We start from the raw sequence: 17,874 nt of genomic DNA, 5'->3' as shown, positions 1-17,874 counted from the left end.
GTGGTACTTACTAAGAAAAACTAAAATAAAAGATGGATTTATTTTTTATTATATCAGACATTGGATTATTGACCCAATGGATGATATATAAATATTTGTTAAAGATATCTCAACTCAGACAAGGCATTTATTGTTTTTGTACGCCTTTTTTTTCACCTATGTGCAATTTATGAAAGCTATACTTCAAGATATACTTCACATTTTTTTTGACTTATGGCAGTAGTACCTATATCTCAAATCTAGAGATACATATTTCTGAAAATGAGGTATGAAGGAAAATACAATATAACACAAAATTATGTAAAAATTTGTACTTTTTCAATATATCATATCTTGTTTGTGCAACGTTCACCATTCTGCCCATTATTGGACACCCATATTGTATAATTTTTTAAACCTGTATATATGCAATGTTTGGATAAAAGATGTGGCTCAAAGAATTGCGGAACAAAAGTGGAACTGGGCAGTTTAAGGTACGTATGTCTGAGGATAGATGGACGAAAAAGGTGCTCGACTGGAGGCCTAGAACAGGACGCAGAAGCGTGGGTAGGCCCCAGACAAGATGGTCCGATTACATTAAAAAAAGTGGCAGGCCTGCATTGGATCGCGTCCAACAGAGAACTGCGGAAGTCCAAGAGGGAAACCTTTGAACAATACTGGACGCAAGAAAAAGGCTGAAATAAATAAGTAAGTATATATGCAATGGTTTCGATTGATGGTACCATTTTCTCCACATGATGGTACCATTTTTAACAGATTTGGAAGTATCGCTGATTGTGGCGCCACCATTGAGAAGTTTATATTAGTGTATGAAGTGACCGCTTAACTTAGCCAAAAACCAGATCGTAAGCCTGGGATGCTCAGACTAGATTTCCATCTTCTATCATATAAAAAGAATGAAAAATGTTTCATATCATGTTGAGACACCTATACTAATTATTTATTTACCTGGAAGTGACTTTGTAATAAAAACTTAGATTTCTTGAGTTATCCTATCCAAGTCGATAACAAGGATATAGTTAATGATACCTAATCTGTTTTTGTTATTCAAGATTTGTAATGGGTCATTTGACCATCACTTTAATTAGTATTCCGCATAATTTTATGCGGAATACTAATTAAGGGAGTGTTTTCGGCTATTACGTGTTTAGTTATACTGTCATGGCGTTTCGGAGATCAAGGGTTTATAAAATTCTAACTCTTTGTTTACGGTTTAACCCTCCGATGGGAGCGATATAACATGTCTAATAGACCTTTTTTTCAATAAATTATTCTTTGTGCGACAGCATTATCCCTCACTATACATTACTAAACTAGGACTAGATGATATTTTTGTATTGCGGAGTAAGATGAGTATGGAAATTATGAAATTTTAAAGAAATACACCTCACTAATTGTGAACATGAATGTAACCTGCAGACAAACCATTGAAAATAGGCATTAGCTTTGAGGGTTAAAACAAGAAGAAAAACTAATCAAATATCTCCTCATTGCATATATTTCCAACATTTGATTGTGTCCAAATACTTGTTCACAAATCTGGATTATCTCCAATTATATTTTTTTCATATTATTTTTTGACATCTTAACAAAGTTGAAGAATAAATGAATGTCACACGTGTGTAAAGTGATCACTTAAACCAACCTATGACGGTCGTAAGCCCCGTAAATGCCCCGACTTCCATATTTTCCTTCATCTATGATGAGATGTCAAAAAATAATATGAATGTATTTCTATTTTTAATTCCAAGTTTAACTTGGTAAATACCACTAATGGTACTTACCATCCAAAAAATGATATTTAGCGAGTTTAACTTAAATTAAAAATGGACATATTTACCACAAAGTGACTGCCGAATCAATTAAGGAAAGAATATTTTTCCGATAGGTATTAAAAGCAAGAAAAAGTGGTGTATCTATATGATATATTTTAGCCTTTCTTGTTTTTCTATTTGACATACCAGATGGGGATGTAATAATAGGATTTCGAAATATTTACCGAGTTTAACATTTATGTTTGATCATAATAAGCCATCTCTATGAAGTTGTTACAGACTTTAACAACTATGTATAAAAACATAATCAAACAATTCCCAAGTTTCCTACAAAGAGGAAAATTAAACCACATTTTGGAGATTTTGTGAAACTGCTTTCCACATCACAAGTTACAAGGCACAAGTACATTAGACTCTTCAATTTACCTTGTTCAAAGTTCAGTCGAATTTAGTCGAAAGAAACAAATTTCCAAACCAATCAAAATAAATATTTTTTATTAATTTATGGTTTTTACTTTACACATATAAAAATACTTTTATATACCTAATGTTTAATATTTTTTGAATATTTTTGTTTTATGTAATTTTGCTGTAAGGGTATGCAACTTCGCGTGCCCTTGCCATTTTAAATAATGTTATATAAGATTTTCTTTGTAATAATATTAGAATATTAAAAATTTACACAAATATTATGCGTTAAAAGTTCAAAATGCTAAAACATAATACAACTTTATAAAAGAAGACAATTTTATTTTTACATTCAATTTCAACATATTTAAGATAATCTGTAAAAGGATTATTTGAATTATTTTAACTTTCTTTTCAATACACCAGAGGGTTTATGCAAGTGAAATTCTTTTTCGAATTATTTTATAAAATAAAATGACAACTGTTTAGTTTTTCTACATAAATTTTATTTGACTAGCGACCGGGTTTCGTCGTAACCAACATCATCATCGACACTAGTCTGACGAATTCGTTATGACGAAACCCAGTCGCTGGTCAAATAAAATTTATGTGAAAAAACTATTTACAGCAGGCGATTTTAGCCCAGGTCAATGCAGGCGGTTTTGTACATATGTTAACTAATTTTCAGATAAATTAGCAGTAGAATATTATAAATTTACTCTCAGAATTTATTTTTATACTTGTCGGTGAATGGACTACTAATTTCTAGAGTATAGAGATAGAGATCTACCAGTAAAATGATACATTTAAATATGTGAAAAATTATTATACTATTCCAAAAATCCTTTTCTCTTAGAGTTTCTTGGTAAACCAGTTACCTAAGTCGGTTTTTATGCGGTCTGTGTTGACTAATAATTAACATAATGTCTCCGATTTTCCTATACTTGAACGGCAAAAACCCAATATGTGTTTTCCATTAGCAAAGGACTCTGAACAACTCGGTTCTTGGGGAAGTTCCGTCTGGGATTTAGCATAAATTTGCATAATTCCCACTAAGTTTGATGAAGTGAAACGTACATTCTACACATAGTACGAAGTTCTCAATTACAGAACTGGAATAATTTGGACACTACAGAATAGCAAATGTTCTAGATCTGACGGCAGATGGAAAATGAGAGATTATTCAAACGAGAACTGACAATAATTTAGTCTGTGAATCTATTATCCTTAAAGTATCTTTTCCTAACAGCTCTGACAAGTGCTAAGCATGTAGAAGTATAGGTTTATATACACGCCGAATGAATTCCCAAAATGTCAATAGTGCGGTCATAAAACTTCAAAAAAAATATGGCAAAAACGTTTAAGTAACCTCAAGTAAAAATCATTATAAAAATATTTAAGTAAAATCATGGCGCGTATCACAAAATTTTGGGTGATTTGCCAATAAAAAAAAAATATACACACCGATACAAAATAATAAGATAAGTGGCTTCTTTCAGGTTTACAAAATAATTAGGATCCCAATTTTTTTTAACGCCAGGGAGGCGTCAAGAAATCTGTATTACCATTTGAACATCTATCATACATCGTTGTGAATTACATTAGTCTGATTGCATTTCGACTGCATTAAGCCTACTTTGATCCTTCTTTTGCTAACCCATGCTTCAATTCCATACATCAGAGACCAGGAAATATGCCTTCCTTTTAATACCATTATGCGCGAACATCACTTGCATAATACGTATTAAATTTACAAAGAAATGGCTCTCAACGTCTGTTTGTAAAACATTATACAATCAAGCCTTTGAGTATCATTTTTTTAATTATTTTTTTTATACAGAATACCCAGTGTTCAGGTAGTTCAAGTCCATACAAAGGAAGGGAACTAAGTTTAATTTAGTTAGAAGAACTCTACAAGGAGTTGCGGTGTAAAGCCTTAAGCAGCGTACAAAGACGTAGAGTGTTCAAGTCCGCCATAGTAAATGTTATATTTTCTTCCCATTTTCCACTCGCAACTGACTAGACTTATTTTCAATTTGTTAAACTTAAAGAAATTGTTTAAGCATGATTTTTTTAACCACTAATAAAATGATTTCGTCACATCACAGTAAAAATTAATGCTCTAGGGGAAGGCGGGGCTAGTTGTTACAGGGGCAAGTTGTTACATTCTAAATAACTCAAGATTACTACAAGATTACTACAACAATACTACAAGATTCGAAACCCGGACACTCTGATTACCGGTCAAGTGGTTTATCCATCGTAAGCCGACAGATGTATATGAATAATAATAAAAAAATCCCTTTTTGAAACAAACAAACTTAAAAATACGTCGATCATACAAAACTATCCATTTCTGTAGGAGACCAGCGTTTTTTCTTTATAATGTAAAAAATATTCATTAAATATGTCTCTTCTCCGTCTTAAACCTCATTGCTGAGGGTTGTGACCCTTGCAGAAGCAATGACTCTTCTCCAGTTATCCCTTGACTGCGCTGCACGTAGCGCTCCAACCACTGAGGTGCCTGCTGCTGCCTTAATTTGATCGGTCCACATTAAATAAATATGTAGTACTTCAATAATCGCTTTGTTCATTGATAAATTTGTTAAGAAATGTTTTAATTAGGCTATATATTTTTCGTTTATATGATGCAGTGCCCTATGCACCATTGGGTGCGAATGAGGAGAAATTATTTTTAAATAAATTAGAAGAAATATTAATTTTTTGAAATCCGATTATATGGAAACAGACAAATGTTTACACAGTGTTTAAAAAAATACGACTGTTTTGACCACAATGGCAGCGCCATCTGTTGAACATTAAACAGCACACATACTAAAAATGGCGGACAGCGTGTTTTTTAAAAATTGATGTCGCTTAGTATACTGTACATAAAGTTTTCTATTGCATTGTGTAAATAAATACCCACCTTTATCAGTTACTTATATATTAATTATTTTCAATTTTTATTTATTTTCCAGTTAATCAGACAGAGCTAAAGTAACGCGTGGCCGGGTACAGTAAGTAATAAATGAAATAATTATAATAATAAGATATAAAGGTTCAGTCGCCTACAATTTCACCCAATCAAACAAGCTTTCTATTTGAAGATAAAATTACTTTAACTTTGGCAATATCCTTTCGTCATAAATCTCAAGTTTCCTCATTTGAAAAGTAAAAACTTTCTCGAGTAAACAAGATTCCTCACTATGTTATTATTTACTTGAAGATATCTGCCGATATTATATTTAGTGATGTACCGATACACAAGTTTCGAAACTGGCGAAGAATTTTCACGAACACATAAATAATTCCGCGGGTTTCACGTTTCATGTACGCCACTGGATGTGTTCACTGGTTAAGTAATTACATAAGGTTTAAGCAAACTATTGAATCCAGAAGTGCAGTGTTGTGTAAAATTTTCTTTACATATGACATCTGAACATAGTTGAAAAAGTATATGGAAATTTACTGAGAATCATGTTTTGAGCGTCTCCCAGTACGTAAAATAATCTACCAAATAAAAGGGTCTCTGCTAAATAAAAGCTTTCTCAAACCAAACATAGATGGCTCCCGTTAACTCAAACATGACGTTTCATCAGATTAATGTATGAGTTTCAATAACTTGAGTAGTGTGATTGTCAATCATGGGTAAAAGAAATGTTATACGTGTGTAAAGCGATCATTTAACAAGTCTGTCACAGGTCTTTAGCCCTGTAAATACTTATTTTCGGTATTTAAAAATACCGAAAAGTTTTGTCATGACATAGTGAATATTCTTTGGCTGATTTTTATTTAAGATTATAACATAATTCTGTTTTTGATAAAAAAAAAAAACAAAATTGAAAAATAATTTTCAAAATTAACCTACTTTAAAAACAAACAACTTACTTTAAAGGGGTTTCATTTTGCGCGGAGTTTTTTTAAATTTTATTTACGCCGGAGGTTTTGCAGCCTTAATAAATGGATTGCGTGCCAAGACATCCCAGAGCAATTTCTTTTTAATCAAGGAATAAACACTACTCCAAGGGGAATCGGATCCAAGCTACGTAATCTTGTAGAATCTCCTCAGCTTACAGACACCTCAGACCATTTTCATCAGATGAAATTAATAATAAGCTAGAAAACTACATACGATATAATTAAATTCATAAGTTAACATTTATAGCTAATTATTTTAGATTTTTTTACTGACGTTTCATTGAGAAACTTTATTTTATAACGAGTATATAAAATAATGAAAAAAACAACGAAACAGCTATTCCCACATTCATTTTATTGACTAAGGTTTCTTCGTTACCGACATCTGAAGAGACCTAATTGCTAGTCAATATCATAAAATACAACTGGAAAATCCTACATAGTTGTTGTTTTATTCTATTTCCATAATATTTTTACTGATATAACGATAAAGGTATATATTATAAAAACCGAATATTGCTGTAAATGATATTTATTATTATTGAAATTATTAATCGGATTCAAGTTAATCAAGTGTTCATATAGAGTCTGTGAAGAATATACAGACGAAGAACATTCGACTAATAATATTATTAATACCAAATTATTGCTTTAAATATCCTTAATACTTTTGGATTTTTCTGCTAACATTTTGGATTTTTCTGCTAACATTAAAACATGGCATCTGTGAATTTACAGGACTTAATATAAAGAACATTTGACTGACAATATTGTAAAAACCATTTGGTTTTTACAATAATAATTCTTATTGCTATAAATATCGTTATACTTTTTGATATCTCTGCAGAGATTAATACGTTATTGAAGTGTGAATGTGACACCATATAACACCTGTGAATTTAGAGGACTTAAGGGTAGTTTAAGTGATCATTTATGCACAGTTAACATTTATCAATCTACCCTTTAATGAAAACATGGGTTTTCGTACGTATGGATAAGCGATAATAACAGTCAAAGTGAGTAACTGTTTTTTTTATATATGTAATAGCAAATTTCTCAAGTTTTTTTGTGTTTAAAAAATCATTCCAAAAGTTACTATTCAGGTAAGAAATAAACTAAACGATAGAAGAATGAATACTTATCGTATTCATTTTTCTATTATACAATAATCCCGTAAAAAAATCAATGCGTTTGTACATTTTGCACAACGCATTGATTTAATTTAAATTTTAAAAGTTAGATATATTCCATTTGATAGAACTTTTCAAATTTTTACAGAAACAAATTTTAGTACTTTTTATTGAAGCCTGCTGAAATCTTTTAAATTATAATGTTAAGTAAGTAGAATGAAAACCTTTATTGACAGTCTATGAAAACCCTTATTTACATATTTCCACTTCAATAACTTCGTCTTTTTTGAGATATCAATCTCTTGTTAGAATAAATCCAGTATTTAGGTTCAATTATTTTAACAAATTTAAAATATTGAACAAATAGATTTTATTACGTTTAAATGTATTTTTCGTTTTTGTTAGAGACTGGATATTTACCCAGAAACATGATACTTTATAATTTTTCTGTAAGATAAATGTCTTACGCTAGGCCAGAGGCCGCTAGTGACTTAAAAAAATTGTTGTATTAATAAACTACTATTTCTTCTTCGAAAATTGATAACAATATTTTCTAGTGACAAATGTATGACAATGCAAATTAATAATTTACATCTCACCAATAGATGTCTCTAGTGAAGTTCTAGTGATTCAAGAACAAAGTTTCTAAATTGGTTCATATATATAGAACTTCCAAGAATTTGAGTAGTGTGGTTGTCAATAATGGGTAGAATTGGTGAATGTTACACGTGTGTAAAGTGATCACTTAAACCAGCCTATGACGGTCGTCAGCCCCGTAAATGCTTAGACTTCCATATTCTTCTTCATCTTTGATGAGATGTCAAAAAATAATATAATAATTTCGGCTTATTTTCAGGCCCCTTCAAAAACAGTACTGCAAAAACTTTTGTCAAGAGTACAAGCGTAGTCCATGTAGAATGGTACTTTTATCAAATCATAATAATGATTATGTGCAAGCTAAAATATGTACGATAACTCATTTGTGCAAGCATGAGGCATAGAAAACAGGTTGTCAATAGATCTAAGAGGAATCTTTCTTTTTTTTTTTAAAAAAACTGGGTTTTAATACTGTAACTCAGATGTTGGTATATTTAATTGTGTAGTGCATTGCGTATATACACATAATAAGAAACTGAGTGCGCACTAGGTTGTTTCTTCGAGTCAACTTTGATTTGTTCTACAGATCTCGAATGGAAAAATCTGTTAGATTTGTCCCGAGGGCTTCATTAATTTAAACCTTCAGGCTTCTTATGCGTGATTAGAAATTTGCTCTGGGAACGTAAATCGTCATTCATGCCTTCCCTTTTCGTCTCCCTACTAAATAAAATAGTAATATTGCATATTTTTATTTTAATATAAAAATCTGAATACTCATTATCACGTTACATTGCTTTTGACACAAGTGTCGTTTTTCTCGGAAACGCGATATTTTAGAATGCTGAATAAATATTCATTACTGCTAAGTCCTATTTTCTTACGGAAATTCTATGATTTACAGTTCCTAGAAGGTACCAACCGGCGCCTTATTTAAGCTCTAATATGGAATTTTATTACAATATTTATAGATTAATTCGCTTCAAGTGGTACTTTAAAATAAAGGTTAATATAATTTATGGATATTCGATACGAATGTCTTATTAGTTTCGTTCATATCAAATGTAGAAAACCGATACTCAAAGAATACCGAGTAGCTCATTTTGTATTAATTATATGTTTTTAAGATGAATCCTATTCCGAAACCAAGAAGAAACAAAATACCACTTATAATAAAAGAAAGCACGTACAATTATAGTTAGTTGTGGATGTGAAATTGTACATTTGAAAGAAATCTAACAGCATTGCAAATAAACATCATTCAAAAAAATAATGCAGCATTGATGATCAATAATGGGCAGAATGGTGAATGTTACATAAGTGTATAAGGTGATCACTAAAACAGGCAATTGCAGGGTCGTAAGCCCTGGGATGCTCAGACTTCCATATTCTTTCGTATAACAAAAGATAGATCTTCATCTCAGGTTGAGATATACTATATAATAAAAATATATATTACCTGCGCTGACTGTAAGTGCTTCTACGAATTGTTCCTTCCATGAAGACGTTCCAATGAGGATGGACGCATTGGCTCTTTGGACCAATTTATCCACAGTATTCTGAAAACAAAGAAACATAAGTATTGAAATAATGAATGAAATATACAATCAAAGCATGTGAGAGGAAGATTTTCATTCAATCATTCATTTATCCATATCCGCTCCCCATATGGAGTCGACAAACGGATTTTCAGTCGGCTGCCAGCTTCATTGCATCCTTCCTTGTGTTGTCCTGAAAACAGGCATTTAGGTACTGCTTCTACATATATTATACGAAAAAAACTTAAGTTACATTTTTTTTAGCATGAGTGATCAAAAAATGAAGTATTGTATAAATAAAAATAACTGTAAATTGAATGAGAACAAGGCAAAGTGAGTAAGATCAGATAAGGAAAAATAATATGTAATGAGTGATTACGATATTGTATATTTATGAAGATAAGGAAAACAAGGAAGTAGGATTAGGTGAGAAGTTGAAGGGGATAGGTAGAGGGACACAAATGGGATGATTTGATAAACAATAAACAGATAAAAGTTATAAAGACAGATAATAACGATTTAAGCATATTAATTTATTTTTCACATGAGAAGGTTATCCATTCCATAGTCTGGCCGCTTGGACGATAAAGAAGTTATTGAAGAATGTTGTCTTATTTACAGGAATAAAAAAGTGATCTCTCTCGAGAAGAACGAAGCGATGGACCGTAATCAGAAAGGTACATAATGTTTTCAAAAATTTATTAAGGTGAATTGTTGCAAAGAATTTTATAAATAAGAGAGAGATTGTAGGTTTATACGCTGATGGAAGCGAAGCCACTTTGGATTTTTAAGTATAACGCGTAAATGAATAACAAAAGTAAAACAGCTAATTAGTTAATGAAAAATATTTTTAAAGAGAATTATTTTAAAATAAAGTAAACCTTTCTTATAAAAGAATAAAACTACCACAGTAAGCCTTGTTAGGTAATGAAAAAACATTTTATCGTTTTTTGAGGTACCCTGTAGTACGTCACTGACTCAAAATTTACCAGGGGTTTTTTGATGTTCATTTTCTTATTCAGTCATCCTTTCACCATAGAAAGTTTATTAAAATAAAACGATTTCATTTCTACCCTCTCTTAAGATATTTTGTACTTATGAAGCTAATGTAAAATTAATTTAAATTAATGCTTTTATATTTGAATCTGTAATTCTTCAAAAACGTAACCTTATTAATGGTCGTGAATGGAATTTTCAAAATAAATATGACTGATTTTTCGCATAGGACGCTAATCCTTCTTAAAACAGGCCAAAAGGCCTACACCAAGAAGAAGAAGAAGAAGAAGATTTTACACAATAATATTTATTTGATATCACCCTAGACTGGTACCTGAACCGCAGAGCCGATCACCTTTCCTTCATTGCATGTAACCATCAAGATAACTGCTTACATAAGGTGCAGTGTCCCATGCACCATGTGGTGCGTATAAGGGTAAGAGAATGAAAACAAAGAGAAAAATATATCTGATATCACTCACTCCTTTCAACAACGTCATATATCAAAAATCGTCAATTTTCAGTTTTGCATGTTTTCGGAATGCCCAGAAAATGTACTATATCCCAGCAAAAGCGGCATATTGTTAACATAATATTTACCCGCTACAGGGCAGAAAGTGTAATTTTTGCATTTTGAAAAAAAGGTATTGTATAATTATTTTTTTTAAATATACTAAATATTTTTCAAATGGAGAAAAAACCTTCAGGTTTTATCTAAAAAGATCTGTTGCACAGTAAAAAGTTTAATAAGTGGCTTGATATTTATTTTGAATACATTTCATTATATTCTTAAACATTAAAAACGATTTCCAGAAAAATCAAGTTTTTTTATATATGACGTTGTTGAAAGGAGTGGGCGATATGTTTATGAGAAATACATAAAGAAATAATACAAAAATACCCGAGACTGAGAAAAATTACGTAAAAATATTTTGGTATTCAAATTTTTGCATACAAATATTAGATTTAAATTTACTACATTATGTAAAATGATTTGTATTGATATATCTGAAGATACCAAGAAATTATTGAGATTAATAAATCTACTTATTCCTGAATCGTCCCCGTCACATTGAACATGTATAATGTTTCGTATATTGGAATAATTTATTTCTTCTTTTTGAGTAGAATGCTGAATAAACAGAACACTTCAACCAGCCAGGTCAGGTCGTCTGTCCTTTCATATTTTCACCTTTTATCTCTGTTACCAATTGAAAATAAATAAAATAAATAAAACATATCGCTCACTCCTTTCAAGAACGTCAGAAATCAAAAAACTTGATTTTTCAGGATAACGTTTTTAAAGTTTAAAATATAATACAGTGTATTAAAAATAAATATCTAGTCACTTACTAAACTTTTTACTGTAAAACAGATCTTTTTAGGTTTTTTTCTCCATTTAAAGAATATTAAGTATATTTAAAAAAAATTAAACAATATATTTTCTTCTAAATACAAAAACAACACTTTCTGCCCTGTAGCGGATAATTATTAAATATGCCTCTTTTGCTGGGATATAGTACATTTTCTGGGCATCCCGAAAACACGCACAACTGAAAATTGTCGATTTTTGATTTACGACGTTCTTGAAAGGAGTGAGCGATACGTTGATAGTATGCAAAGCAATGAATGGATCCGTCACAAAATTATTATTAATATCTGAATAAGTACCAATTCATACGTAAATTGCCTTTGCTGTAGGTATTTTCGTCAAAGAAAAAATATTTTTCATGTAGAAAAAAAAGTCTTTGATTCAGAAAATATTCGCGTGTCATTTTGTTTGACTGTAACGACCCAAGTTTGTCATGTGTCAAAGATGTCGAAAATATGAAATCTCTCAGGGGTATTAAGTTACTGTATACGTAACATATGAGAATTCCACGTGTAATTTTTAAAATGAATACACGACGTCGTAAATATATTTTCCTTACGACAGAGTGAATTTTCTACGCGAAAATGATTTGAAGAATAATGTTTCATTTAAGGTTCTACGAAATACTTTGTAATAACATACATAAATCCAGTATTAATTTATACGAGAGGATATAAAAAACCTACCCTTTTAAAATTGCTTTTCAACCGTATTTCTTTATATAAAATCATGTTTTACACAAACATGTTTATCTGAAGAACCATTTGAAAATATACTATACGTTATTATTAATACATTTGTTTCGCTTTCTCAGTGTCATTGAACATCAAATTTTATAAACGAGAATAATAAATGAGATTATAAAAGACAAAAAGTGAAAAAAAAAACTTATTAAGTTAATTAAAACTAAGTAAAAATAAACCTATTATTTTTTGACATCTCATCAAAGTTGAAGAAGAATATGGAAGTCTGGGCATTTACGGGACTGACGACCGTCATAGGCTGGTTTAAGTGATCACTTTACACACGTGTAACATTTACCAATTGTATTTAGAATTCGGACCTCATATAGTAATAAAAGAGTTTCTGGTCAATAAAAAGCTTGTTTACATCTCACCAATAGATGTCTCTAGTGAAGTTCTAGTGATTCAAGAACAAGGTTTGTATATTGATTCATATATATAGAACTTCCAAGAATTTGAGTAGTGTGGTTGTCAATAATGGGTAGAATTGGTGAATGTTAAGTGTGTAAAGTGATCACTTAAACTAGCCTATGACGGTCGTCAGCCCCGTAAATGTCCAGACTTCCATATTCTTCTTCATCTTTGATGAGATTTAAAAAATAATACGAAAATAACTCCTGTAATTGGAGATAATCCAGATTTTGTTAACAAGTATTTGGACACACTCAAAATGTTGTAAAAATAAACCTGTATGTACACGGATATGGAATGGCATTGTTTGTATACTTTTTGCATGTTGGTACAAATTTAATAAATTTTTAGGTTAAATAATGGGCAGAATGGTGAACTCCGCAGGGACATGCAGTTTGTTTTTGCAAACAGTCTTCGCTTCTTGTTCTACATTTATGCATATCCTTATACATACCCTCCGATTATTCTGATTCCTGACCTGACCTCTTTCAAGTATTTGAAATACCTGATTATGTCAAGTTTTCCTCCGTCTTCTTCTGCTTCGCCTCATAAATTTATTTCCTATTATTTCTTCACTCATAAGATGCACATGCCCTAACCATCTCAACACACCTTTCTTAATTCTATCGATAATCAAATCTCAGGCTTGCATTTTTTTTCCTTATCTCACCATTCGAACATCTATCAAACATCGTTTTACCGCACATTTATCTGACTACAAACATGTTTTATTACTCAAAATAATAGTGAGAAAATTTCTGATAAGATTGGCGTTAGAGGCATTTAAGAGGGAGGTAGCAAAAACGATATTATTATGAAAAATTACGTCATAAAACGAGATCATATTATTTCTTGATGATATTATTTCTTTCCGAGTGGAAGTATTCTTGATATTAGGTGAAACATTCGAAACAATGCCAATAAAGGTTTATTGGCGTCGAAAACGGAAAAAACAAGAATTTTCGACGCTATTCCTTGAATTAGGCAATAAAATGATATACTGGAATTACGTCATAGGTGGGGACCTCGAGCTTTTGTGTAGGTAGCAATCTATAAAACACACTTAATGTATATATACGTACGTCCATTGTATATTGTATTAATTTATTTTATATTGCACATAACAGCGAACGCGAAAAGTTAAATTAAAGTGAGATTTTTAATTTAAGTTTTACTTGGTAAATACCACTATTTCTTAAAATCTATTGTTATACATGTGTCGGTCATGATTGATATTACCACAAACGAACCAATTTGTTTGACTTTTAGTTAACTAACTAACAAACTAATAATCATCACGCCGTTTTTCCGCAGGGGTAGGCAGATGGAATGGAACGCCACATCAATCTGTCTTTGCAAAAAATCTTCGCATCTGCCACCTAACCTGACCACTTAAAAAAATTGATACACTTGATCATGTCAAGTTTTCCTCGGTCTTCCTCTGCTCTTTTTTTCATCTAGGTTCGCCACATAAATTTGTTTTAATGTTCTTTTTTCACTCATTTGAGATATTATTAATAACATGTTTTGACATCTCAACATAGATGAAGAAGAATATGGTCAGGTAGTCATAGGAAGTAATATGGGCATTTACGACCATCATAGGCTGTTTTAGGTGATCACTTTACACACGTGTAACATTCACCAATTCTACCCATGATTGACAACCACACTACTCAAATTCTTTGAACTTCTGATTATATTTTCAATTTCGAAACCAACTGTTCAAATAAGTATTTAGGCACACTCAAAATTGAGTTATTTTTCACTCATTCTTGTAATTATTTATAAAATAATCGGTACAACTTGAGCTTTCAAAGTTTGATAGTCCCAAGAATTAACAATAAATATGGGAGTCGAACACTGCAATATATCGTTCCGAACATTTTTAATTTGTTGCCGACGGATGTTAGAGGTCAAAATAAAATATGGAACAAAGGCAAAATAAAGGAATGGGTAAATGATCAAGGATTAATTTTACGAAAATGGTAAAATGTTTATTTTCTATTTTTTTTTCTCTTTTTTTTTGTTAAAATCATTAAAAACAATAAAAAGTAATTCAAAAAGAGCTCAACCGACAAGACACACAAGTTGGCTTGGTGGGTCTCTGCAAAAAAATATTGTGATTTAAATAAATGTATACAAATGAAAATTAAAAAAAAGTGTCTCATGAAATTCGTTCCGTTAAATCAACTAAAATAAAATTATAGTTGAAAAACCTTCAACGTTAAACATGCCTAACAGTCTACTTTACTGTGAAATTATCCCACCAGAATATGTATTCTAATATCTTCCCATCCAAAGTTTCAACCGAGAAAAGTTTTTATAAGTTTGTTTACACTTCCAGGTCACGCGCCGTCGATAGTGTTCTGTTTACTGATGAGAGCTGTCGGGGCGAGGGGAAGAAAGGAAGAGCGATGGAGGGGGAGGGGAGAACCCCTTGCCAAGTCTGAAGCCTTTCCAAAAGGACGGAAATTATTCTTACAATATCGTCCATATGTTAGTGTAATATATCGGTTTTACAATACAAAATGAGATACCTTGAAAACACAAGGAAAGACAGATCAAGTGAAGCCATTTTATACGTCAATTCGCTTATGATGAAAAGCATAAAGTAATATGAAACGACGTGTCTAAAAAATAAAAAAAAAACATGATACTTAACTGATATAAATTTTTCAGCTTTTAAAAATAAGCTGATTTTTTAAAAAGATATTATGCCGTATGGTCAAATAATTAAATTAAATTATAATACAATTAATATTATTTTTTTGACATCTCATCAAAGATGAAGAAGAATATGTTAGTCTGGACATTTAAGGGGTTGATAATATGAAGATAATATTAAAATAAGTCCTGTAATAGGAGATAATCCAGATTTTGTGAATAAGTATTTGGACACACTCAAAATGTTGTAAATAAATTATCTGGTCAAATTATAAGTTTAAATAATAAAAATAAAAATGGTATATTCTGGCGTTTCTCATGTGTGAGATTGTAATGCAGGATTCGGACCTCACATACTAATATGTATAAGAGTTTCTGCTTAATGAAAAGCTTCTTTACATCTCACCAATATATATCTAGTGATATCTAAATTAATTCATATATATAGAACTTCCAAGAATTTGGGTAGTGTGGTTGTAATGGTTAGAATTGGTGAATGTTACACGTGTGTAAAGTGATCACTTAAGCTAGCCTATGACGGTCATCAGCCCCGTAAGTGCCCAGACTTCCATATTCTTCTTCATCTTTGATGAGATGTCAAAAAAAATACTACAAAAATACCTTATAGTCAAATAATACAATTTTGGTGAGCCATTCAACACCTTATTTGCTAATAAACATCATTTATGTTTTAAATTACTATGGAAAAAACGTTTTTGTTCTAGTACCTTAATACTACGATAATACCTTACAGTCGAATAATACAATTTTGGTCAGCCATTCAATACCTTATTTGTTAATAAACATTGTTAATGTTTTCTCAAATACCTACAGAAAAACGTTTATGTTGTGGAGTACCTTAATAAATTTATTTTTAGTGCTCAATTACGCAATTGAATTAAGGCCCAAATAAAAGCCGACATTATTTTTCGATGAACACAAGGAGGGTGTGCGAACAGGGTTGACCCAATTGTTTCAGCGGGATCCTCCGTTCTAATTCCAACCCTAAACAATCTCACCTACCCCGAACAACAAAGCACATACCAGGGACGAACCGTCCATACAATCGATTACTGACAGATTACTACATTGTTTTATCATCTATTCATAGTTTTTTAAAATACTTTTAGAAACAAAAAAAAAACAGTTTTTTTCTTGTATACTAGTAAATAATCTAAAAATTATTTGAATCTTGAATTATTGGCGTCAAAAATGGAAATTAATTAGACTCGATTTCTTATTCATATTAAACTCCTATATTAAATTAATATTTGTTTGAACAACCCATTGTAGTGCCTTGTGCACCATTGGGTCCGGATAAAAGTTACATAATAAAGTTTAAGCTTGATGATTACTCTTGCAGGACATAGATTGCTTATGCGCAGTACGTTTTGGGCATAAGCGCAACTGCGGATTATGAAATTAAAATGTTATCACGTTCTGCGCGAATAATCTATCTAATCTTTCCATTAAACTAGAATGTTCATAACAATACATTAGTATTGTACTAAACCTTTTATGATTCATCTCAAATAATATTTTACTGATTTAATTTAAAAAAATTATACTATTTGAAATAAGAAACTAGACAGATAGTGATTTACCAAAAAAGCATAAATTTTAATGAGTTGCAGTATGAACGATCAGATAAAATAATTATATTTTTATGAAATTGTAAATAGTTGAAAACAAGGAAGCCAAATGAAGTAGAATTAGAAAAGGAATAAAGGAAGAGAGGTAGAGAGGTAGAAAAACAAAGGATAGGATGATATAATGGACAGTTAGAGTTTCAGGGATAGTTAGTAATACTTCTAACAACAACTAATTTTAACGTAAACTTATTTTATTATTTAAAATTGGGATAATAACCACCGTGCATTCAGTAATTTAATATTAATTTATAATTGAAATATCCAACAACAAATAAACAGTTGCTGTCTGTCTATAGTAGACAATTCACGACCCGCCACTGGTGATGGTAAACGGTAGGAAACACACACTCCCGAATTCCTGCTACCTTTTCCCGAAACATTTGCATTTAAGGGAGCAAAGTAATGTCTGATAACCTGAAAAGATATTTTTGTAATTTGTTTGCAAAATATTTCCGGGCTATGTACACAATGTGAAAATATTTACGCATAAAGTATGAAATGGCAAATTAAGATATAACAACTGAATTATGGGGTATGTTTATCTTGTACATAAATTTTAAGGGCTTGAATTCAGTTGAAAAGGCTTAATCTAATTCAAATCTAAAATTTCTGTGGTCCCAGTCGAAGAAAAACATCGTCAGAGGCCTTTTCTTAAATTTTATACTAG

The 17,874-nt window shown here is 31.0% G+C and overlaps 1 protein-coding gene across 3 annotated transcripts in view; it reads right to left on the bottom strand.

Annotated features, from left to right (window-relative positions):
- The window catches only part of Calx (sodium/calcium exchanger 3), a 223,800-nt gene that overhangs the window by 9,995 nt on the left and 195,931 nt on the right, over nt 1-17,874 (bottom strand). For all 3 annotated transcript variants that reach the window (XM_088277927.1, XM_088277930.1, XM_088277928.1), the window contains one exon: nt 9,288-9,387. In XM_088277927.1, the coding sequence (XP_088134053.1) occupies nt 9,288-9,387 (100 nt within the window). The remainder of the gene's footprint in view (nt 1-9,287; nt 9,388-17,874) is intronic.

This window comes from Brachycentrus maculatus, unplaced genomic scaffold (genome assembly GCF_059751285.1).
Source record: "Brachycentrus maculatus isolate JH-2025_06_01 unplaced genomic scaffold, ASM5975128v1 h1tg000050l, whole genome shotgun sequence".
NCBI lineage: Eukaryota > Metazoa > Arthropoda > Insecta > Trichoptera > Brachycentridae > Brachycentrus > Brachycentrus maculatus.
This window is presented reverse-complemented; position numbering and strand designations above follow the sequence as displayed.